We start from the raw sequence: 26130 nt of genomic DNA, 5'->3' as shown, positions 1-26130 counted from the left end.
ATTCACTTTTATAAAAATGTATCCAAACATAAATCAATTATGTTAAACTCAATTCTAATAGAATCAATTCTACCAAACTCAATTTTGCTAGAATCAATTCTGTCTACCGTCAATTCAAACACACCCTTAAATGCAGGGCCGGTCCTTTGAATTTGAGTGCCTTGGGCGAATAAAAAGAGTGGTGCCCCTAAATTTTTTTAACAATAAATATATAAGGATAAGAGAAATAATTGGATAAAAAACACATTTTTATTTGACACTGTGCAAAAAGAATAAAAATATAAATCTTTGAATCAATGTTTATTCTACATCAAAACATGAACCACTATAAAGAGACTTAATATTCTTCTTCTTGATCCGGTCTTATTTCCTATAAATAAATTGACCAAACCTTTAACATTATTTAAATATCATCCTCTTAACATTTTTTGTTGCAAAATCGTTAATAATTTGTTCATAATCAAGGTTCTTCAAAAAATTAGCTTCAATTGAAATCAACGCAAGACTATTTAATCTATCTTGTGACATAGTAGATCTCAAATAAGATTTTAATAATTTTAATTTAGAAAAACCTCTTTCAGCAGATGCAACACTGATAGAAATAGTCAATATTACTCTATAATCTATGCATGCATTAGGAAAACAATTAAAAGTCTTTGAAGAACTCAATATCATATAGCTTGATTTTGATTCAACTGTTAAAACTTCTCTAATAACTTTCAATTCTTCAAACAAAATTTTACCATCAAGATCAAGAGAATAGTCATATTTTAAACAAGTTTAAAGATGTTTACAACATGATTTCAAGTTCCTAAATAATGATCTAAGCCTTTCAATACTAAACAAGAATCCAAAAATATTTTCATATGTGCTATACTGCTCAAATCTTCTATCAAGTTAGCTAATTGTTTGATCTACAATACATAAGAAATAATGATTTCGAAAAGACTCTTTAGAAGACTCAAGATTCAGTTGTGTGGGTTGAGATGAATTTTCATCATAGTGTTATTTTATACTAAGTTGACGTTTTTGAATAAACACACATTCAATCTCTATTTCATTTTCAATCTTTTCAGCCATAGTCTTAGCATTTACAAATCCATATTCTCTTTAGCAAGTATTTTTGTAATAGAAAATTCTCTTTTAATATATATATATATATATATATATATATATATATATATATATATATATATATATATATATATATATATATATATATGTATGGATAAAATAAAATTTTGGTACCCCTAAAATTATGGGCCCTGAGCTCCCGCCCCGCGAGCCCGTGCTCAGGGCCACCCCTGCTTAAATGTATAAAGCAATGAGATTTAAGTAAATTTTATTTGATAAAAGATAGAGTATTATAGATATAGTCATTGTTCATAACACTTCTCAATTAATAAGATAATACATGTAGTATTATCAATTTCTCATTTTTAACTTTATATTAATGATGATATATTCGTTGTGAAAGTCAGAGAACTTTGTAAAACTCTATCATCATAATATATATTTTTTTAAAGCTCAAAATTCAATTCCAGACACAAAGAAGATCACATACCATTCTCATCTCCATTCCCCACAATATACAATCTGACTGCGACAATTAGAGTGAATGTGTTCTCATATTCGACTCAAATATATGCTAACAAATCGAATAAAAGAAACAGAATTTCATTACAAAGATCTTTTAGCGTATAAAGATTTAAAGCTTTACAAATAGTGATATAATTAAGCTTTTATATTTAGCATGAATAGCATCTATCCCTCCCAATAAACTCTATTACTACATTCTTGCATTAAGTTGTTCTAGTAGAAAACTAATTGCCTTTATATCCTTTTAGCTCAAGAATGCGATATTTAATCTCCTTGTTAAACAGAACCTTAGGTTCTAGGCCTTGATCTGAAATGCACTGTAGAACAGTTTCCAGACTAGCGATTTCTCGATCTCTCGCCTTATCCTGAATTCAAGTTCGTAGTTATTATTTAAAGTTATTATGCAGGGGTATGCGTGAAAATGGAATGTTTCATAAAATATAATTTAAATAAGAAAAATAAAAGAACCTTGATTTCAATGGAGTTGCTGTTGTTGCAACTGGTCTCACATATCTGTTTGGCATTCCGGACGTGTTCTTGCAAGAGATCAATTTGTCGATTCTTGTCAGCCAAGTTATATTCACAACTGAATCTAACAGCTCCAACAAATTGCTTTCTCTTGATAAGATTCTCAACAAAATCTGCAAGGTGCAAGAAATTTCACATCATCCAAAGTTACTATAACAGATACATAAATAGAGATATTTAGGCCTATTTCATTTTCCCAGCATTAAAACCATGTCAATTTTTTTCTCTGTAAATGGCGGATCTGTTCAATTTCATACCAGCAACTAATTTGTTACTGAGTATCTTTGCATATATCCGCCATAGTTTTTACTTATAATCAAATTCAACTTGGTGAATTTAAACAAGAGTTGTCAAAATTCTTAAAAGGATTCATTTCACCCTTTTCCTTTAACTGATTCCTTTTTTGCTCCTCCATTTGAATTATGGTATTTTATCAAAACAAAAACTTCTCATTAAAATTCCAACTGCCTCTCTCTCAATTGTTAATATTTTTTCTGACATGTCAAGAAAAATATATAGGTGATTTGGTTTTTACTAATTATCTTGATAGGTAATATAAATGTGGTGATTCATAAAATCGTAGGAGTAAAAAACACGGCAAATTTACATTTCATAGTTCATACAACAACCATAAAAAACATGGGCCTATCTAAGAGCTCTGCTCTATCTTAGAGACTATCAATTTTAGGCTTTCACAATGAATAGGCATGAGTGCATTTGATTGCATATAGGAATGGCAGGGGAAGTAACAACAGTTATAAGCACATTTGATTTGATAAGTAAAATAGCAAAAGCATATCTAAATCAACATACCAGAAACTTTATTCACAAAGCTAAGGTTCCTAAACAGCTTTGCAGCCATCTTGTAATGAGCAACAAATGCAAAATGCTCCAAAATTTCATCTTCAATAAAAGAAGTAACCAATCCATAATTTGACAAAAGGAGAAGAAAACCAAGAACCGCCAAATAATTTTCAGTATTTTCCTTCATGTTAGCTTTCAAATCAAGTGCTAGCTTCAATGCTTCTTTTCGTACACTAGGTTTGATATATGGTGAGATTGTCATCAGTTGTTCTAGCAGATTGATGTGGCTATCATTAATAATCACAGCATGGTCTCCTTTCTTATCACAAAGTGGAATAGTGGGGTTCCGTATTATATCCAAAACAAATTTTGCTGGATCTGATGATTCTAGCAGATTTACTAAAACACCACAGCAAAGTGACTCAACCCCATCAGTTTTCTTATTTGTGTCCAACTGCAATCCTCTTCCATCCATAGGAGCACTTAATTGATCCGATGTAGCTGCATATTTATATAGTAGATCCAGATATTTAGGCTCACTCATATTGATATAGGCATCAGTAAAAAAACCAATATACTATGAAAAAATGTAAAACATCTCCTAGGTTGAAATGTATGGGTGACAGAGGAAAGCATTATACTAACAGTTACAATCAATGTCAATATAGAACCTTAACCGAATCATTGGAGATAGTGTCAGATTGATTAATAAACAAGACTAGAAATAGTTGCACTAATAGGAATATTAAGTGCCCCTCTATGTTTGTCAGAATATTGAACCCACACTTTTGTAAGATACTTGAAAATTAAAACTACATTAATATACTAATCCTTCATTAGCAGTACCATCATAGTATGATTAAATATAAGTCATGGATGAAAAAAGCCAAATTAGTGATTTATAAAATATACAAGGGTGAAAAAATAACTAAATTAGTGGGTGTCGTGTGATTTGAAAACTGGAGAAGCTTTTCAACTGGACTAAGACATACAACATTAACATGATTAAAAATGTGGTTAATGAATTATACAGATCAGGTTATGAAAAACATCATCATCATATAAGAGGAGCAACACTAATGAAATTCTTTCACTAAACTAGCTGAATCAGAACATTTACCCGAATATTTTTCTTCAACAGTATGTTTTGTTAAAACTCCATTTTGTTTCTCTGACAACTCAGGCTCCTTTGGTTGACTATCTATTTTATTCAGCTTTGCCTTCACCTTTACTTTGAACTTATTTTCTTTTAATTCAAGTTCGTTCCACAATCTTTCATATTTCTTCTCTTTTGATTTGAAGTTTTTAACTAGCATTTCAAAATGCTTCTTTTCTGTTTTGAGCTCCTTAACTCGACCTTCGAGTTCCTCCTCCTTTAATTTAATGTCCTTCACTTGGCCTTCAAGTTCCCCCTCTTTTGACTTAACGCCCTTCACTCGACCTTCAAATTCCTCCTCTTTTGATTGAAACTCTTTCAATTTTCTGTCAAACTGATTTTCTTTTGATTCGAGCTCCATCGCTTGACTCAAGAAACACATCTTTTCCGATTCCAACTCATTCATCCGGCCTTCAAGTTCCTCCTCTTTTGATTTAATGTCCTTCACTCGACCTTCAAGTTCCTCCTCTTTTGATTGAAACTCTTTCATTTTTGTGTCAAATTGATTTTCTTTTGATTCGAGCTCCATCGCTTGACTCATGAAACGCTTCTTTTCTGATTCCAACTCCTTAATCTGGCCTTCCAATTCATCCTCTTTTGATTCAAACTTCTTCACCCGGCCTTCAAATTCATCCTCTTGTGATTTAAACTCCTTCAACCGGACATCAAATTCCTTCACATGGCCATCAAATTCTCTCACTTTTGATTCATGTTCCTTCGTTCGGCCTTCATGCTGCCTCGCTTTGCAATCAAGCTCTGTCATCCGGCTTTCACAATGCTTCAGTTTAGATAGCATCTCATTCAGATTGCCTTCAAACTCCCTTTCTTTTGATTCAAATTCCTTCACCTGTGTTTCAAAGTGGTTCTTTTTAGATTCCATCTCCTTCACACGGACTTCAAACTCTCTTTCTTTTGAGCCATGCTCCTTCACTCGGTCTTCAAGCTTCTTTTCATTTGACTTAAGCTCCTCTAATCGGCTTTCCAAATGCTTCTGTTTCGATATCAACTCTTTCATTTTACATTCAAACTCCCTTTCCTTTGACTCAAACTCCCTCACTCGGCCTACAAGTCGGTTATCTATCGACTCTAACACCTTCATTTGGCTTTCAAAGTGCTCCTTTTTAAATTCCAGCTCCCTCTCTTGGCCTTTTAATTTCTCCTTTTTCGATTCAAACTCCTTCTCCCGGCCTTCCTGTTGCATCTCTTTTGTTTCTAGCTCCATTGCCCGTTCTTCAAATTGCTTCTGTTTTGATTCAAACTCCTTCATATGTCCTTGAAGCTGCTTTTCTCTTGATTCCAAATCCTCAACTCTTCCTTCAATGCGCTTCTCCTGTGACTTAAGCTCCTCCATCCGTCCTTCATACTGCTTCTCTTTGGACTCAAGTTCCTTAACCTGACATCCAAATTGCTTCTTCATTGACCCAAATTCCTTCATTTGAGCGCGATCATCCTTCATTAGAAACATCCCCTGTAGAAACTTCTTCTTTTCAGACTCAAACTGTTTTGTTTGTCCGACAATTAATTTGTTCACTGCATCAAGGTCCTTCTCTTTTGCCTTAAGTTCCAAACTACATTCAGCAATTTTTTGGGAAAGAGCCTCGAGTTCCCCTTCCTTCCTTCCACGTTCCTTGTCAATTCTTCCAATATTGACTCGACGAAGTTCTATTACTTTTGAAATGTTACCCTTGACTTTAATGAGTTCTATCTCTTTCGTCTTGAGCTCTTCCGTGCGCTCTCCAATCAAGTCCTCTAGCAAATAAAGCTGTCCTTCCTTCACTACAAACTCCTTGGTACATTCTTCAATTTTATCCTGCATTTTGCTGCAAGCTTCTTCAATTTTTTTAACACAACTAACTTTATGCTTCTTCTTAGTTACAAGCTCTCTGCTACACTCCTCAATCTCTCTCTTTATAGACTGCAATTTCTTCTCTTCTTCCCGCATCTTCCCTTTACCTTCCTCAAATATTTTTTCTAACATTACAAGATCTTTCCTCAGCAAAGAAAACGACTTATCCGTCGATTTTACCGGCCTCACAATTTTATCCGACAAATGAATATCATCATCATCATCGTGATCATCATATGTTGACACCTTTGATTTCTTAGCTTTAATATGCAATGAATTGCCATTGTCAAATAGCCTTTTACCAGATGCATCTCGTTTACTACTACATTTTCCCAAACTCGAAATCTGCAATATCCTTGTTGACAAAAGAACATGATCATCATCATCATCATCTTTGGATTCAAAGTCATCACGAAAAACAGTTTCCTTCACATCAGAAGCCTCAAAATCCATAGTTAAGTTATAGAAACTGGAAAACCTCAAGAATTACAAACACGATATGAAATCCTGAAGAAAAAACCGAAATGATAAAATAAATAAATATACAACAATTTAAAAATTTCTAGGTCAAACTGGAATGATCAACTAATAGTTTATTACACTTCCAGAAACAAACTTAAACTATAAACTCCAACAACAATGGCACAATAAGTAGGGTTAAGCGTTTCAACATATATAAATCTACACATTTGCTTGATGTTGACGATTTTTTTTTTTTTTTGACACAGATGCTACAATATGAACAAAAAGCATGAGAAATAAACAGAATGAAGAGAGTAGAGTTGAGATACTTACAATAATAATAATGAAGAAACAGAGAAAAATGGAAGATGAAGTGAAGGGAGAAGAAGTTTCTAGAATTTGATTTGAATTTGGAGAGTGAAGTGAGAATAAAGACAAAAAGAAAATGAAGGAATGAGAAAGAAGGAAGAAGAGAGGGAGAAATGTTGAGAGTTTGTTACTACTTTCAGTTGGAATGAGGCGTGGCTGTATTTGTGAGTGGGGTCCACAAAACAGACTCCAAAACGGGAAATAGCTTCCACACGAAGTTGAACTGAGGTTTTGTCCGTTTCGATTTTGAGATGGTTAATTACTTGTACAATTTTCCTAATTATATCATATAATTAACAAAAGATATCCAAAGAATATTTTCTTTTTAGGCTCTTTTTATCTTTCACTATCTTACTGATTCAATTCAAACCTATACAAGTCTACACTTTGAGCTTATTAAAAAAAAAGTCTACACTTTGAAGGTACATAATGTATAAAGCAATGAGATTCACGTAAATTTTATTTGAAGGTCTACACTTTGAAGGTACATAATGTATAAAGCAATGAGATTCACGTAAATTTTATTTGAAGGGTGACAAACGGGCATGTCTATTATATTTAGGTCTGTCTTACAAAAGTTTGTAAAAAGACGAGGTGGCACGAATATAGTTGAAATTGCGGACCTAAAACTTTTTCCTGTCCCGCACAAAAGTGCGGACAGGGCGAGAAATGGTCGCGGGTACTTTATCTTATAGACCTAAAAAATCATTAAATTATGTTAATTCACGTATCCACAAAAGTCCGAAAAAAAAATGGGACGGTCACATTAGAATGTGAAGACCTAAATTATTAGCCTGCCCCACACTAAAATACAGGCAAAACCGACATGTCCAACAGACCGGGCCCAATTTATTACTCCTAAAAGATAGAGTATAATAGATATAGTGATTATTCATAACACTTCCCAATTAATAAGATAATACATGTAGTATAAAATTTCTCATTTTAACTTGATATTAATGATGATAATAATGATAATAAATACACTAAACTTAAACTTAGTAAGAGTGATAATGTAGTAAGTATACTATTTTATTTTATGTTTTTCAAAATGTGTAAAATAGTGAAATAAGTGTATTATTATAAACCTAACAAAGTATAGTTGAAAAAGTAAGTGATATTACAATTTTTGTAAAGTAATTAATATTTCATTAAAAATATGAAATGTAAGGCACATTTTCGTACCCTTTGTGTGTCTATGTCACTTATTGTGGGATTTTTTTCAAAATTCTTGATAAAAACACATATTTCAACACCAATACTTATTGTGATTAATGCTATTATTACACTCACTTCTTATTTCAATATTTACATCCAATACTATTCGCCATATTTATATTGTAAATAATGTTTTTTAAAATAAAAATTATTTTTATGAACAGTGAACAGTGACATGCACGTAGGGGTGCTCATGGACGGTTATTATCCATAACCAGTCCATATCCATATATTATCCATTTAGCATAACCGGATTTTAAAACCAATTGTCATAACCGGATTTATTTTTTCAAAACCGGTTATAAACCGGTTATATCCATAACCAGAATTAATAACCGGTTTTAAATTTAAAAATTTCATTTTAAAAATTTAATTTAAAATGAAGTTATTAAAATATTTTTTTTTTTGAAAAATCGACTTTTCATATTTTTTAAAGACACGATTTTTCAAAAAAACTCGAATTTTTTGTTTTTTCAAAATACTCGATTTTTTGTTTTTACGGAAAAAAAAACTCGATTTTTTTCGTGTTTCCGAAAAAAAACTCAATTTTTTTGTGTTTCCGAAAAAACTAGATTTTTTTGATTTTTCAAAAAAACTCGATTATTTCGTTTTTTCAAAAAAAACTCGATTTTTCATTTTTTTCAAAAAAAAACTCGTTCTTTCATATTTCTGAAAAACTCAATTATTCGTGTTTCCGAAAACTCAATTTTTCATTTTTTTTTCGAAAAAAACTCGATTTATCATCTATTTTAGAAAAACTCAATTTTTTCGTATTTCCAAAAAACTGAATTTATTCGTATTTCCGAAAAAATTGATTTTTTCGTATTTTAAAAAAAAATTGATTTTTCAATTTTTCAAAAAAACTCGATTTTTCAAATTTTCAAAAAAACTCGATTTTTCGTATTTCCGAAAAACTCATTTTTTTGGTATTTTCAGAAAATTCGATTTTTTCGAACTTTTGAAAAACTCGATTTTTCATTTTTATGTTTTTTTTTCTTTCTGCAAAATATTTTTAAAATTTATATTTTTTTGTGATTTAAAAATAATAGACCAATTAAATTTTTATGTTGGATATGGTTATCCAAAATATGGATTTGGTTAAAACCATATTAATAATATATCCAAAATATGGATTTGGTTAAAACCATATTGATAATTAACCGGTTTTTAATAACCGGTTATGGATATGGATATGGATAATAACCGGTTATGGATATGGATATGGATAATAACCGGTTATGGATATGGTTACAATAAACCGGTTATTAATATCTGCACGTGAATAGTAAATAATGACAAAGTTGATTAATGATATATAAAAAATTACTTAATGAAAAGTAAAAAATAGTTAATAAACGTCCAGACATTAAAAATAATTTTAAATAGTAAAATAAAGTTGGTTAATGGAATATAAAATGTTGTTTAATGAAGTTATGAAATTGATTAATTAAAACTCAAATATTAAAAATAACCTTTAATTGTAAAATAAAGTTGGTTAATGAAATGTACATGGTTGGTTAATGAAATTATAAAGTTGATTAATGACATAATTTTATATCAGTATTTTTTAATTTAAAAAAATCAAAAATTATTTATTATTATAATAATATTTTACTGTTCACGTCACTGTTCAAAAATATATATTTTATTTAAAAAAGTAAAAAAAAATACTATTTACCGTATAAATATGGTGAATAATTTATTTTAAAAAAATCTATTTACCGTATAAATACGGTGAATAGTATTTGATGTAAGAATTTAATGTATGAATAGCCACTACAAGTCTACAAGAAAAGTGTGATATAGCCACCAAATGTTGCGACGTGATTATCACGTGGCTCAAAAAAGTGGGTTGCGACGTGATAATCACGTCACTAAAAGTTTTTATATTAAAAAACTAAAACCAACGTTGGCACATGGGGTGTCTTTAAATAATATTTAAAAAAAAGTTGTGAAATGAAAAACACGTCGCAACCTCTAAATAAAATAAAAAAAATTAAAAGCAGATAAAGTAGTCTGACAAAGGGGGAAAATTCAAAGGGGGGAATTTCAAATTTTCATTTTTTTTTTGTTGCGGCGTGTATTTCACGTCGCAACCTTTTTTTTGTTAAACACGCCAGCATTTATGTACAGTCATGTGTGCAGTTGACTGACACATTTATTACTGTGTAGAAGTTGCGACGTGATTTTCACTTCGCAACGTAGACACGTGAAAATCACGTTGCTAAAGGCATTATACCAATTCGTTGGAACTCCTCTTCCCAGAACCCCCTTTCTCCTCTTTCTTTCTTTCTTTTCCTCTTCTCCTCTTCTCCTTCTTCCCCCAAACCCTCTTCCTATCCTCCATAATCAACCATCCTCCCTCCTCAATCCACCATTTTCATTCTCAAATTCATCATCACAACCCCCCATTTCCAGGTAAACATTCAAATCTCACTTGTTCTTGTCAATTTTTTATTTTATTTTTTGTAAAAATCTGATTTTAATATATATTTGTAGGTGAAGCATTGTTGATTTTGATTCAAGGATAAGGAGGAGCTCACTCAATATTGTTCAACTTCATTGAGGTATTTTTTTTTTCAATTTTATTTATATAATTTTTGAGATTTTTTTTATGTGATTATTGATATATATATGTTATAGATTAATTTGTGAGATTTTTTTATGAGATTTTTGTAGTATGTATATATAATTTTTAGAATGTTAATTTGATATATAATTTTTAGAATGTTAATTATTAGAATGTTATAATAATTAGAATGCATATTATTTATAGTATGTATATATATAGATTAATTTATAGAATGTATATTATTTATAGTATGTATATATATAGATTAATTTATAGAATGTATATTATTTATAGAATGTTAATTTTTATGTGATTATATAATATGTATAGTATGTATAATATGTATAATTATAGATTATGTATAGTATGTATAATTTTTAGAATGTTATAGTATTAGATTATATAATATGTATAGATTATGTATAATTTATAGTATGTTATAATTTTTAGAATGTATAATATGTATAATTTTTAATTTTTTAGAATGTAATATTATGTATAGTATGTATAATTTTTAGAATGTTATAATTATAGATTTTATAAAAACGAAAATATTATATATAATATGTATTATTGTTAGAATGTATATATTGTTAGAATGTTAGAATGTATATAATATTGTTAGAATATTGTTAGAATGTATATATTGGTAGAATGTATATATTGTTTATCTACTTCTATTGTAGAAAATTATTTACTTATAGTTGATATAAGTAAATGTTTAATTATTGTTACTAAAAAGAGAATGATTGGATATATGTGCAGTATGGAATATTATTTGTATTATCGTAGTTGGATGTACGATAGAGTGGAACCAGGAAGACGTGCACTTAAACCCAATTTTATAGAAGGAGTTAACGGGTTTATCACGTGGGCGTTTGCTCAAGAATGTTGTCGAAGTGAAGGAGGAGTTAGGTGTCCCTGTCTTAAATGTGAATGTAGACCTATAATTAGTGGCCCAGATGAAGTGGTCAGGCATTTGTATAGAAGGGGTTTCATGGAAAATTATTGGGTCTGGACGTATAATGGTGAAAAATTGCCGAGTAACGTACCAGACACTAGCAGTACGCATGCTTCAAGTAGTCGTCCGTCAATGGAATATGAGGAAAGACCGCCTATTGAATATGAGGAAAACTTTAATCAGATCGGTGACATGGTTGAGGATGCTTTTGGTGTGAATGTGACCTATGATCAACCTGAAGATTGTGATGGGGAAGAGATGCCGAACGAAGAAGCGCAGAGATTTTATCAATTGTTGAATGAGATGAATACGCCGTTGTTTAACGGTTCGTCTGACTCCAAGTTATCAATGTGTGTGAGATTATTGGCCGCCAAGTCAAATTGGAATGTTCCTGATCAGTGTTTGGAATTCTTTGTAAAAATGATGTTGGACTCAACTGAAATGAAAGACAACTTACCTACAACATTTTATGAAGCAAAGAAGTTGGTGTCGAAGTTGGGCTTAAGAGTAAGAAAGATTGATTGTTGCATTAATGGTTGTATGTTGTTTTATGACAATGAGTTTGGTACTCAAGATGGATTGTTGGAGGAATGCAAATTTTGTATGAGTCCAAGATATAAAGTTCGCAGTAGAGCCATTAACACTAATCAAGACCGTGTAGCAGAAAAGTCCATGTTTTATCTTCCGATAATTCCAAGGTTAAAAAGAATGTTTGCTTCAATGCACAGTGCAAGTCAGATGACATGGCATCATACAAACAAAACAAGTCCAGACACTATGCGGCATCCATCTGATGGCGAGGCATGGAAACACTTTGATCGAATACATCCTGATTTTGCCGTAGAACCTAGAAATGTCAGGCTTGGATTATGCTCAGATGGTTTTGCTCCTTATGTTCAGGCGTCGGGAAGTGCGTATTCTTGTTGGCCAGTTATTGTAACCCCTTACAACCTTCCTCCCGAGATGTGCATGACAAAACCATATATGTTTTTGACGTGCGTCATTCCAGGACCTTCGAGTCCAAAAGCCGGAATTGATGTGTATTTACAACCTTTAATTGATGATTTGAAGAGGTTGTGGATTGGTGGAGAATGGACTTATGATATATCACGTAAAGAAAATTTTACTATGCGAGCTGCCTTGATGTGGACCATCAACGACTTTCCAGCATATGGCATGTTGTCTGGTTGGGGTACACATGGCAGAATGGGTTGCCCGCATTGTATGAAAGAGACGAAGGCGTTTACGTTGGATAAAGGGGGGAAAAGCTCGTGGTTTGACTGTCACCGCAGATTTCTACCAAAAAATCATCCGTATAGAAAGAACAAGACAAATTTCATAAAAGACAAACAGGTAACAGATATGCCTCCGCCCCGATTGTCACCAGGTGCTGTATGGGACAAAGTTTGTGGGCTACCAAAAATTACAGATACTGGAAAGGCATGTAGAATTGAAGGATATGGGGTCGATCACAATTGGACAAAGAGAAGTATATTTTGGGATCTTCCATATTGGAAAGATAATTTGTTGCGCCATAATCTAGATGTTATGCATATTGAGAAGAATTTTTTTGATAATGTATTTAACACTGTGATGGATGTTAAAGACAAGACGAAAGATAATGAGAAGGCTAGACATGACATGGAAAAATGGTGCAATCGAAAAGAGTTGGAGTTGAAGCCTCAACCAAATGGGAAATTATTGAAACCGAAGGCTTGTTTCAGTCTGACCTCCCAAGAAGGTAAAGCGGTTTGTCGATGGTTAAAAGAATTGAGAATGCCCGACGGCTATTCTTCAAATTTAGCAAGGTGTGCTGACGCCAACACTGGGAGGTTGCATGGTATGAAAAGTCATGATTGCCATGTTTTTATGGAACAATTGCTACCAATTGCATTTGGTTCTCTACCTAAATATGTGCTTAATCCACTGACTGAAATTAGTCAATTTTTCAGAGATATTTGTGCTTCAGCTTTAAAAGTAGTTGACGTCATTAAGTTGGATCGAAATATTCCAGTCATTCTATGCAAGTTGGAACAAGTATTTCCGCCTGGTTTTTTTGACTCCATGGAACATTTACCTGTGCATCTCGCCTATGAAGCTTATCTTGGAGGACTTGTTCAATATAGGTGGATGTATCCGTTTGAAAGGTTCATGGGTGATTCAAAACGATCAGTGAAAAATAAGGCTAGAGTTGAAGAATCGATATGTGCACATTACTTGCATCGAGAAACATCACATTTTTGCAGTCACTATTTCAAGCATTTGATGTTAACTCCAAGAATCATTCGAAATCCTGTCAATGTTAGTGAAAGGAGTCAATTCACTTTATCGGTCTTCGGGCTTCCAGGCCGTCCATCTGGAAAAAAGGGTGTGCATTGGTTGACCCAACAAGAAATGCAATCTGCCCATGTTCATGTCTTGATCAACTGCGTTGAAGTTAAACCATTTCTTGAGTAAGTATACATACCCCTAACTTTTAATTTTCTTTACAATCATAAAACTCATTACTCTGAAACTTATAATGTGTTTCTTTTTAGGGAATTCAACAACACCTATTTTCATACTACCGGTGTACAATCAACATCTGGTGTCATCCATGCTCAATTCCCAGCATGGTTTAAGGAGAGAATGTATAGCATTGTTGCACCGACTCCCGAAATACTCCATTTGAGAAACTTGTCTCAAGGCCCTATTCAAAGCGCAAATGAATGGCACACATACTTCGTGAATGGATATAAATTTCACACTCATACATGGACTGAAGGGAAAAAGACCATAAACAGTGGTGTTTTTGTGAAAGGAGTTACAGATGGTGGTGAAGATGACTTCTATGGTTTTGTCAAACATATCTATGAGTTGGTGTACACTTACTTGGACTCGGAAAATAAAGTTGTCTTGTTTTATTGTAAATGGTATGATCCAACTAGAGGCACAAAAATAGATAGGACATATGGTACTGTTGAGATTCAAATGGACCGGAGGTACAAAGAGTATGACCCTTTCATAATGTCACATATTGTTAGGCAAGTTTACTATGTTCCTTATCCTTCATTTGTGCCACGTAAACGAGGGTGGTGTGTTGTCATAAAAACAAAACCAATGGGTCATATTGAATCGGACGATCTAGTGGAAGAAGATCTTGCTTTCCAAGTTGATGAAGTGGAACAAATTAATGATGTGGTTGCAGATGAACAAACTACAAGTTTGTCTGATACAATGGTTGAGGGGCATCTAGTTGATTCGTCTATATTGGATGAAGAGCATGAAGATATTGCATCTGAGGACAATATCACATCAAATGATGAGAATGATGTGGATGACGAGCACGAAGATTTAGAATAATGAATATGTGTTGTTGAAAATGCATTTTTATAATTTCACTTAATGAACTATGTATTGAATGTGTTAATGATAACCAGTTGTTGAGATTATATTTTTATAATTTTACTTAGTGAACCATTTGCTGAATATATTTATATTAATTGTGTAATCTCTATAAATAGGTAAAATGCCACCCCGACTTGATAAAGGTAAGGGTGTAGCTGATGATAGTGGTAAGAAGAAGCACCAACGCCCACGATTAATAGTATGTCAGTCACCTCAGTTGGCCACGTGTCCTCCCCCGCAGAGTCAGGTTAATCGTATGTCCATGGCCAGTACTCAGGGTTTTCTGCCACTACTCTCCTCTCAGTATCCATATGACAGTCCGTCTTTTATTACCCCACCACCACCTGATTACCCATCCTTCCAACAGACACAGATGCCCCCATCCTTCCAGGAGACACAGATGCCCCCATCCTTCCAGCAGACACATGTGCCCCCATCCTTCCAGCAGACACATGTGCCCCCATCCTTCTGGCAGACCGGAGGATCTAGTTTTCCACCTCCCACACAGACTGGTCCCTCATCTTTCCAGCAGACTGGAGGATCTAGTTTTCCACCTCCCACACAGACTGGTCCCACCCCACATCCCCCACATGTGCCCCCACAGGATGATGATCAGGCGGAGGATGAGACTGCGGATGATCAGTTGGATGGGAGTGATCTTCGAGGGGATGATGATCCGAGTCAGATTCATATCATTGACGGGAGATTTTTTATTAGGCCCGAAGGAAGCTCGTAAGTTTCTTATTTATCAATTTTTATTTAAGTATACATTTCCATTTTTTATAACTTTATAATTAATGTTAATTCAATTAATGTTGTTTAGATTCACGCCGAGTCGGACTGCTGCCAAAATTATAAGTTATATAATTCAGCAGAATTATAAAAAGCTTATAAAGACTTTTAAAGATGTTAAGGGCGATGATAGAGATCATTGGTTTGCGAAATTTCAGGTATACTTAATTTATTGTTTAAGTTATTGTTATTTAAATAACTTTTTCACTACAATTATCTAACTTTTATTTTATCTACTTTTAATGCAGGAAAAATGTGTGTAGGAACCAATGAAAGAGAGACAGATTAAAAAAAAATTATTATGGCAGAACTGCAAGACGACTTTCTGACATGCTACGACGTGTTAGAAAGCGTTGGGAACTTCATGGCATCCGTCCTAGTTGGATAGGAGAAGAAATCTTTCGGGAACTTCTTAAATATTGGGAGAGTGATGAGTTTGCGGCCAAATCTGAAAATGCAAAGAAGATGAGAGCATCTGAAAAGGGTGGTTGCCTTAATGCTGTTGGAAGTATAAGCACTGCTGAGCATGTTCGTCGCATGGTAATAATTATTACCACTTCTCAAAGTTATAATTTCAATTAATAATTGATATTATTAATTATAGTTTATTTTGTTATTTAGACTAAGGAATTAAATAGACCTCCACTTATGACCGAGCTGGTTGCGAGGACTCGGAAAAAGAAAACAGGAGCTTTTGTTGACAGTCGTACACAAAAAGCTATGGTAAGTTATTTAAGCTATCGGTATTATTTTTTTAAGCTATCTGTATTATTTGGTTAAGCTATCGGTATTATATTTGGTTAAGTTATCGGTATTATTTGGTTAAGTTGGGTATTATATTTGGTTAAGTTATCGGTATTATATTTGGTTAAGCTATCGGTATTATTTGGTTAAGTTGAGTATTATATTTGGTTAAGCTATCCGTATTATATTTGGTTAAGCTATCGGTATTATTTGGTTAAAGTTGAGTATTATATTTGGTTAAGCTATCCGTATTATATTTGGTTAAGCTATCGGTATTATTTGGTTAAAGTTGGGTATTATATTTGGTTAAGCTATCCGTATTATATTTGGTTAAGCTATCGGTATTTCTTTAAGCGATAAATTGTGATGTATTTGGTGGTGATTGTGAAGTGCCGATAAAGTGTTGATATATATGAATCAAATTGGTGATCAAAGTTAGAATGTATGTGTTATAATGTATGAGTTAAATCGGGATTATTATTCTGATTTATTAATTAATTCCGACAGGTAGAATGTATGTGTTATAATGTATGAATTAAATCGGTATTATTATTCTGATTTATCAATTAATTCTGACAGGTAGAATGTATGTGTTATAATTTTCATGTGGCATGTGACATGTTGTGGCGTGAAAATCATGTGGCAACTAAATTTGTGGCGTGAAATTCATGTGGCAACTAAATTATATTTAACTTTTTTTTTGTATGTGTAGGATGATTATCAGGCATTGCTTGTACAATTTCTGACTGCTAATCCTAAGTATACTCCAAGACCGGGAGAGCCGCTTCATCCAGATGTAGATTTTTATCTTTGGAGTAAAGTCATTGGCGGCAAGGGGCCTAACGGGTGTTTTTTTGGTGGTGGAAATTTGGCAGGCACCTTGAGATCTGATGATAGAACTCTATATCAAAGAGTTCTCGACGGGGAAGGAGGTTCACGTCCTGTAACTTTAACAGATGAACAGAGAGACACTGTAAGACAATTGACAATAAATGAGGTGAGGCGTGAGGCGGCGGAACGTGAAGCGGCACTGAAAGCCCAAATGGAGGCCCAAATGAGGGCAATGCGGAGTGAGCATCAGCGGGAAATGGAGGTCATGGCGAAAAGACAATCGGATATGGAGGCACAAATGCGACAATTTATGCAATCTTTTGGTGGAAACCAAAATACGGGGAGTTCTGCGCCGACTGATCAGGAAAATCTAAATGAGGATGAGTTTCCCGACCCGGATTGATTGTTGATTTAGTTTAATTTTTATTTTGTTGTTATAACTTTTAATTTTGAATTTGTGTAAACTATTAATTAAATTATAATTACATTATTTAGTAATATTAGATTTATATTTAATTTATTGAATTAATTTATAAATTTTAATATATTTAGTTTATTAATTTAATTATATATATATATATATATATATATATATATATATATATATATTTGGTTTTTTCAAAAAAAAAATATTAGTGACGTGATTTCCATGTCACTAAGTAGTGACATGAAAATCACGTCGCAACATTAGACATTAAAAATTTAGTGACGTGATTGCCATGTCACTAAGTAGTGACATGTAAATCACGTCGCAACTAAAGTTGCTTTTCTAACCCAAACGCTGCTACGCCTGCTCTGACTGAAAATGCATTAATCTCTGACCCAAATTTTGCGACGTGATTTTCACTTCACTAAATAGTGAAGTGAAAATCACGTCACTAAAAGTTGCTACCTTGCCTCCTGCGACGTGAATTTTCACTTCGCAAATATTGGTTTGTGATGTGATTTTTTGATTAGTGGCGTGATATTCACGTCACTACTGAACCTTTTTTTTTAGTGAACATTACTCGTAAATTTTTTGAGCATAAGATTATTAAGGAGACAAACGCAATGTATGAAGGGTTTATAAGAGAAAGATTAAAAGACTATCGTTGAAATATAAGATATTATTTCTTTTTCCTATTATTTTAACTTTATGTTAATTATATTATTTTTTTATAATTCTGCTGAAACTATGACCCCTTTACTCACAATATAGCACAATCAATACTATTTTCAAGATACTAGTAAGTGCTCAAGTCATCATCAGTAAAGTGTCTAAATAGTGAAAAAAAAAATATTAGTGCTGTATAATAAAATATTTTTCTTAGTAAAAATATTCTCAATAATCCATCCCCTACTATATAAATCTAATTTTGAAGCATACTTTCAAAGACTTTGCAACCCAACTTTGTTAATAAATTTTGTATCGAAGAGAGATAACATTAGAGATTTATTGAAGAGAAAGATAATGTTATCAATATCATAGATCGATCTGGCGCATAGAAAATCCCATCAAAATGAGAACTCAACTGTGGCCGGGCATGGAATTCGAGACTGGTATGATACTCTTGTAGAGTGTGAGTTTTCTTCGAGACTCCGATGGCAGATGGTATGATACTCTTGTAGAGTGAGTTTTCTTCCGATGACAGATGGATCATAGGTTCAATGTCAGAAAAATTGAATCGTGTGAAGTTTTTCATCCTGAATTATGGAGCATGTTCCTTGTTTTAGACATGGCTTGGAGGGATACCATCATTAATCTTATTATTCTAAATTCTTGTAGACATGATTAGTGATAATTGCAAGTTTAGTAGAACTATTCTTAAGTTGGTTTGTATTCAAAAGTTGTTGAACTTGAATCCGAAGTAACCAAGTACCTGGCACATGAGGGCAATAAAAGTTCCGGTTGGTTTCAAAAGTCTTCTGTTTCACTGGATTCTATGAATTTTTATGTTTTTGAGACCCCCCTCTGTGAGCTTCAGAGGTTTTTAGTTTGATGACATCTTCTGCCCTGTTAATTTCTTAATTTCTCAGTTTCTTTGTTGAGCTTTTTTGCCTTGTATCAGCAAAAGAAGAATTGGGCCTAACTAACTACAGATAAAGTTCCCAATTTATTTTTTTGAAAAATGAAGTGCACCAATACTCAAGTAAACATATGACAGAGAGTAAGCAACAAATAACTAGTTTGCTTATGGAAAAGTTCCGACATGACAAATAACAAATTTAAGCCTCTGAGTAATTTTATACAACTAAAACCACAAAAAAAATAAGAACATGGAGCCAAGAAATGGGTATAACACCCTGTTAATTTTTACCATAAGTTTTCATTCTTTCCAACTAGACATTTACTTACTATAAGAAACAGAGAGAATCCTGTCTAAGATAGTTATGTACCCAAAAAGAGTGGTGTATATGTCAGCAGAATTTCTTTACCACAATTCTATACATCAGGTTAAGTACTAGAAAAACTATTTGCTTTTATGTGCTTGTAGCTCAAGAATCCGATTTTGAATCTTGTCAAGTAGATCTTCAGATTCTAGGCTCCTGTTATCTGAAATGCATTGTAGAACAGTTTCCAGACTAGCAATTTCTTGATCTCTGGCCTTATCCTGAATTCAAGTTCACAGCACTTTATTCATGAATATCATGCAGGGGTATATATATGCAAATGGAATGTTTAATAAATTAGAGTTTTAACAAGAAAAATAAAAGAACCTTGATTTCAATGGAGTTGGTTTTCTCACAACTGCTCTCACAAATTAGTTTTGCATTCCGGACGTGTTTTCGCAACATATCAACTAATTGATTCTTACCAGCCAAGTTATATGTACAACTGAATCTAACAGCTTCAACAAATTGCTTTCTCCTGATAAGATTTTCAACAAAATCTGCAAAGTACAAGAAATTACACTTCATCAAAACTTATCAGAACAGGTATAAAATAAGTTTTAACAAAGAAAAAACTAAGCAGATTGAACTGAAGGGATATTTCAAAATGTGTCAAGTATATAGAATGGCAGGAAAAGTAACAACAGATATTAACACATTTTATTATCATATGATATAGTATAACTTACCAAACCATATAAAGATAAAAGGACATATATTGATGGTGACTAACCAAATAATTTCTGAATTAACATACCATAAACTTTATTTGCAAAACCCAGAGTCTCAAACAGCTTCATAGCTATCTTGTGATGAGCAACAAATGACAAGAGTTCCAAAACCTCATGTTCATTGAAAGAAGTAAGCAGTCCATAAATGGACAAAATCAGTAGAAAACCGAGAATCACCAAAGAATTTTCAGAATTTCCTTTCATGTTAGCTTTCAAAACAAGTGCTAGCTTCAATGCTTCTTTTCTAACACAAGCTTTAATATTTGGTGAGATTCTCATCAGTTGCTCTAGCAGACAGATGCAGCTAGCATCAATAATCACATCATTATCTCCCTCTCTACACCGTGGAACTTTAGGGTTCTGTAATATATTCAAAACAGTTCTTGACGGATCTGATAACTCTTGCAGATAAACTAAAATGTCATTGCAAAGTGACTCAATTCCATCAGTTTTCTCATTTGTGTCGAACTGCAAGCTTGTTCCATCCATAGTAGGACTTAATTGATCATCCATGTAAGATGCCGCTGCATATTTAGATAGAACAGCGAGATTTAAGCTCCCTCATATTGATAGAACCATTCGTAAATAAAGGTCACAATAGGCAGTTGAAAAATCCAATAGTACACTATTAAAGAATGTAAAACACCTCCTATATTGAAATGTAAGGGTGGCAGAGAAGAGCATTAAATAACATTTAAAATCGATGTCAATATAGAACCTTAACTGAATCATTGGATAAAGTCTTGCACTGATAGGACTAATATGTGCCCCTCATGGTTTGTCAGGATACTGAACCTTCATTTTGACTCACAAGATTTACATATTTACAATATACTTGAAAGATTTAAACTACATTAATATACTCATCTATCATTAGCAGTACCATAATATTGTAATAAAGTTTAGCCATGGATAAAAACACAAATATTTTTTTGCTTTTAAGAGATTCATAAAATGTTCAAGGGTGAAAAATAAAATCCAAATACGGTTTGACAGTGTGTGTGATATGAAAACTGGAGAAGCTTTTCAACTTGACTAAGCATACAACGTTAACATGGTTAAAACTATTTTGAAGAATTACGTAGGTCAGGTTATTAAAGGTTATTAAAAATATAAGACATCATTAAAACAAACAGTCGAAACTTGAAATGAAATTCTTTCAACCAGCTAGAATAAGAGGAATATTTACCTGGCTCTTTTCCCTTATCAAAATGTTTTATTAACGGTTCATGTTGTTTCTTTGTCAGCTCAGGCTCCTTAAGTTTTCCACCAAATTTATTTAGCTTTGACTCCAGATTATTGGCTTGTCCTTCAAGTTTCTCCTTTGATTGAAATTCCTTGACTTGCCTTTCAAATTCCGCCTCTTTTAATTGAAGTGCCTTCATTTGTTTTTCGACTTGCTTTTCTTTGCATTCGAGCGCCTTCACTCTGCTCTTAAATTGCTTATTTTCTGATGCCGGGTCCTTCATCTGTCCTTCAAATTCATCCCGAACTTGTCCTTTCAATTGCGTCTCTTTTGAATTAAGCTCCTCCACTTGGATTTCAAAATGCTTCTTTTTGGTTTCCAACTCCTTCATCTGGTCTTCAAAGTCCTTCTCTTTTGATTCATGTTCCTTTACTCGATCTTCAAGTTGCTTCTCTTTAGATTCAAGCCCCTTCGTTCGATTATCATAATGCTTCTGTTTTGATACCAGTTCCTTTACCAACTCATTCAGGTTGGCTTCAAATTCCTTCTTTTTGGATTCAAACTCCTTCATTTGTCCTGCAAATCGGTTCTCTCTTGACTCTAACTCATTGACTTTTTTTTCAAAGTGCGCCTCTTTAGATTCCAGTTCCTTCACTTGGCCTTCAAGCTCTCTCTCTTTTGACTCCTGCTCCTTCAACCGGCTTTCAAGTTGCCTCTCTTTCGAGTCAAGCTCCTCTGTTCGGATTTCAAAATGCTTTTGTTTTGATACCAACTCCTTCACTTGGCCTTCAAATTTCTCTTCCTTAGATACAACTTCTATCATCCACTCTTCAACTCGCATCTCTTTTGACTTTAGCTGCATTGCTCTTTCTTCAACTTGCTTCTCTTTCGATGCAAGTTCATTTCCCCAGTTTTCAAAATGCTTCTTTTCTGATTCAAGCTCCTTCATACGATCTCCAAGTTCCTCAATCTTAGATTCAAACTGCTTCACATTTCCTTCAAGCTGCTTTTCTCTTGATTCTAATGCCTTTACTCGTACTTCTAAGTGCCCCTCCTTTGACCGAAGCACCTCCAAGCGTCTTTTACATTGCTTCTCTGTTGACTCAAGCTCCTTAACCTCATCTTCAAATCGTTTCTTCATTGACTCAAACTCCTTCATTTGAACTTGGCAATTATTCCTTACTGAAATTACCTTCAGTAACTTTTTCCTTTCGGATTCTAATACTTCCCCTTGTTCGTCAATTGATGTTTTCATTGCATCAAGTTCCTTCTCTTTGGTCTCACGTTCCACAATACATTCAGCAATTTTTTGGGAAAGAGCCTCGAGTTCCTCTTTTTCCCGTCCACGGTCCTCATCAATGACTTGACAAAGTTCTACCTCTTTTGAAATGATTTCCTTAGCTTGATGAAGTTCCGTCTCTTTCGTCTTGAGCTCGTGCTTGTGCTCTTCAATCACGCACTCCATCAAATGAATCTGTATTTCCTTCAGTAGAAAATCATTAACACATTCTTCAATCTTTCCCAGCAGTTTACTGTGAACTTCATTAATTCTTCTAACACAACTAAATTGCGTCTTCTTATTTACAAGCTCTCTGCTACACTCCTCAATCTCTCTCTTTACAGACTCCAATCTCTTCTCTTCTTCTCTCCTCTTCCTTTTACATTCCTCAAATGCTTTTTCAACAAACTCAATTTCATTCTTCAACGAGGAAAATGATCTATCAACTGATTTTCCCAGCCTTCTAGCTCTATCCGACAACAGATCACCATCTTCATCTTCATATTCGTCACAATCATCATACAATGACACCTTTGATTTCTTAACAGAAATATGCAAGGAATCACTGTCATCAAACAGCCTCTTCTTAACAGAACCCTCAACTTTATCACTACATGTTCCCAAACTCGAAACCGGAGTAAACCTTGGCAACAAAGCAACATCATCATCCTCATCATCATCATCATCATCCTCAATTTCAAAATCTTCAGTAGAAACAAGTTCCTTCACATCCGAAGACAACGTATTTTCCGCACATAATGCGATCCATTTATCATGTAAGTTCCCATCATTACCATCACCGTCACAAACTTTTAGCTTATCGGAAGCCTCAAAATCCATCATATTCAACTATAGAAACCGAAACAAAAATTCCTGTGAATAAAAATAATCAACAACTCAACAAGCCTCCTTTGAAAAATTTCTAGGTCAAACTCAATCAACAAGATATACATTACAGTTTCATAATCAAAATCAATCGATTCATTACATGAAGAACAATGACACAGCAAAGAGAAGTAAACGCTTCAACATATAAATATATAAACATTTATTAGCTTAAATTTAACATTGCATGGTATTGATTTGACTTGAGAAAGGCATGAAAATGAAAATGTAAAACAGAGAAATACATAGAAATCATGAAAAATGAAAGATGAATACAAGTTTCAGAGAAGAAAATGCTTACAAATTTGATGATATTTTGTTACAGTATAGTGAAAGATGGAAATGGAAGATGAAGGTGAAGAGAGAAGGGGAAGGTTCTAGAAATTGATTTGTATTTGAAGAGTGTTTGTGAGAATGGAATTGAAGATATGAAAAACAAAGAAATAAGAACGAATATTGCAAATTTGCAATGCAGGAGTGAGTGGGCGGGATTGTGTGTTGTGTGTGTGGGGTCCACCAAAACAGACTCTAAAATGGCAAATAACGTACATACGAAGTTGACGGAATGAGGCCGTTCGGAAAAAGGACAAAGTTAAAATGTATTATCATTTACTATTTTTAATAATTCTATTATTAATTATTAATTTCTTTTTTGGGATTCTATTATTAATTATTTATATAGATCATACTATATCTATTTTTCTTTTAACAATAAACGATTTGGGATATTAAAATTTGTAGGAAGGAAGGAGCGAATAGAATCCGTAAAATATAATTAACTAACAAAGTTTATTATTATATTAATATTATATTAAAATATAAAAATTTATAAGATTTATATAAAAAAGACAAAAAAAGTTCATGACAAAATAATAACTTAAACATTTGTAGGAATATCACAAGTGATATATGGTGAGAGTTACTTTTATTAAAAATAAATTAATAAAAAATTTAAAGGCAGTTCACATGATAAAAGAATGTTGGGAAATTTAAAACGCTAGAGTACATATTTCGATAAGAAAATGAAATTTCTTTCGTAAAAGAGATTTAAAATATTAGAGCTCTCTAAATATAGTATTGCGCAGTTGTTATTATCATTTATCAGTTTCAACCTCACAAATGTTTCTAAAAAGAAAGAAATATTTGTAAAAAAAACTCATTTATCAGTTTCAACCTCACAAATGTTTCTAAAAAGAAAGAAGTATTTGTAAAAAAAAAAAAACTCTTATAACAAATGAGGTAATGTCTAACATCATAGGCGGAGCTATAGCCCAGCGAGTTCGGACACGCGCCCGGGCTCAACACCTCTTTTCGTTGTATACTTCTCACATTAATAGTCGATTTTTAGACAATATCAAAGGCAAAATTAGTAATTTTTGACAAAATTAAAGGCAAAATTAATAAAAATAGGGTGTAAAATTTTTGCTCAGGCTCCTTAAAATTTCTGACTCCACCACTGTCTAACATGAAGTATTAACTAAATGACTCACCGGTGTGTCATTCAAAAGAAACGGTTAGATTTAATAAACAGTTTAGATTGATTGAAAATAAAACTAAGAGTATGTCTTCATTTCCACACAAAATAATATTCAACTTCTTCTTCATCTTACCATCTCTCATGAAAAAAATATATAAAATATAATTGTAATTAAATTAATAATTAAAAAAAAGTTTACAAACATCAAATTTATAACTATAATAAAATCAAAATTCAAACCATATATTTAGAAAATTTCTTTGGCCACCTCCCTATGGGGGTCACCCCCAGCGAAAATACCAAAATACCCCTGCTTCGGAAGTTCATTTCCGAAAGCGTTTTTTTTTGAAAAAATTGACTTATTTCGGAAGTTCATTTCCGAAAACATTATTTCGGAAGTGAACTTCCGAAATACTGCGATTTTTGCAGATTTATCAAAACACTCTCCCTCCCCCAATCATTTACCCTAAATTTAAACAAAAAGTGGCAAAGGTGAAAATTTGTGCAAACAGAATTCCAAAGCTGCATCAAGGCTCCAATCACACTGCTAAACAACATTCAAAAGCCCTCAATCCTAACACTTTGTAAGTTTTGAAATTTTTAGATCTATTATTGAAATGCATGTTATTTAGGGTTTTAATTGCATAAATGATATATGGTTAGGTTGTTAGTAGTATTTAGGTTGTTTAGAAGCATTTTGATTTGGTTTGAAGTTTGGTTTAGGGGTCTGCCATGGAAGTTGCAGAAAAGTGCATCGCAGGGGTGTTTCGGAAGTTCATTTCCGAAAACACCTCCCTCCCAGTTTTCGGAAATGAACTTCCGAATTGTATCAGAAGTTCAAATTTTTTTGTTTTTAATTTTGTCTCGCATATTAATCGATTTCAACTGTTTACAGGAACATGTCAGACAACCAACAAGCACGCAGGACTGCGT

The 26130-nt window shown here is 33.0% G+C and overlaps 3 protein-coding genes across 3 annotated transcripts; 1 reads left to right on the top strand and 2 right to left on the bottom strand.

Annotated features, from left to right (window-relative positions):
* Positions 1 to 1546: 1546 nt before the first annotated feature.
* Positions 1547 to 6850, bottom strand: LOC131626765 (uncharacterized). Its single transcript, XM_058897607.1, has 5 exons — positions 6729 to 6850; positions 4052 to 6440; positions 2941 to 3432; positions 2068 to 2240; positions 1547 to 1964 (listed from the first exon to the last, which is right to left on the bottom strand). Exons 2-5 carry the CDS (start codon positions 6384 to 6386, stop codon positions 1824 to 1826), a joined length of 3141 nt encoding a protein of 1046 aa, XP_058753590.1. The 5' UTR covers positions 6387 to 6440; positions 6729 to 6850; the 3' UTR covers positions 1547 to 1823.
* Positions 6851 to 15971: 9121 nt separating this feature from the next.
* On the top strand, positions 15972 to 17672 carry LOC131626718 (uncharacterized). The gene is made up of 3 exons (XM_058897553.1): positions 15972 to 16234; positions 16316 to 16417; positions 17151 to 17672. Exons 1-3 carry the CDS (start codon positions 16025 to 16027, stop codon positions 17670 to 17672), a joined length of 834 nt encoding a protein of 277 aa, XP_058753536.1. The 5' UTR covers positions 15972 to 16024.
* A 1815-nt stretch (positions 17673 to 19487) lies between these two features.
* LOC131626766 (intracellular protein transport protein USO1-like) lies at positions 19488 to 24151 on the bottom strand. Its single transcript, XM_058897608.1, has 5 exons — positions 24022 to 24151; positions 21560 to 23708; positions 20397 to 20894; positions 19967 to 20139; positions 19488 to 19860 (listed from the first exon to the last, which is right to left on the bottom strand). Exons 2-5 carry the CDS (start codon positions 23676 to 23678, stop codon positions 19720 to 19722), a joined length of 2931 nt encoding a protein of 976 aa, XP_058753591.1. The 5' UTR covers positions 23679 to 23708; positions 24022 to 24151; the 3' UTR covers positions 19488 to 19719.
* Positions 24152 to 26130: the final 1979 nt, after the last annotated feature.

The sequence above is a fragment of the Vicia villosa genome, unplaced genomic scaffold (assembly GCF_029867415.1).
Source record: "Vicia villosa cultivar HV-30 ecotype Madison, WI unplaced genomic scaffold, Vvil1.0 ctg.000320F_1_1, whole genome shotgun sequence".
Classification (NCBI taxonomy): Eukaryota; Viridiplantae; Streptophyta; class Magnoliopsida; order Fabales; family Fabaceae; genus Vicia; species Vicia villosa.
This window is presented reverse-complemented; position numbering and strand designations above follow the sequence as displayed.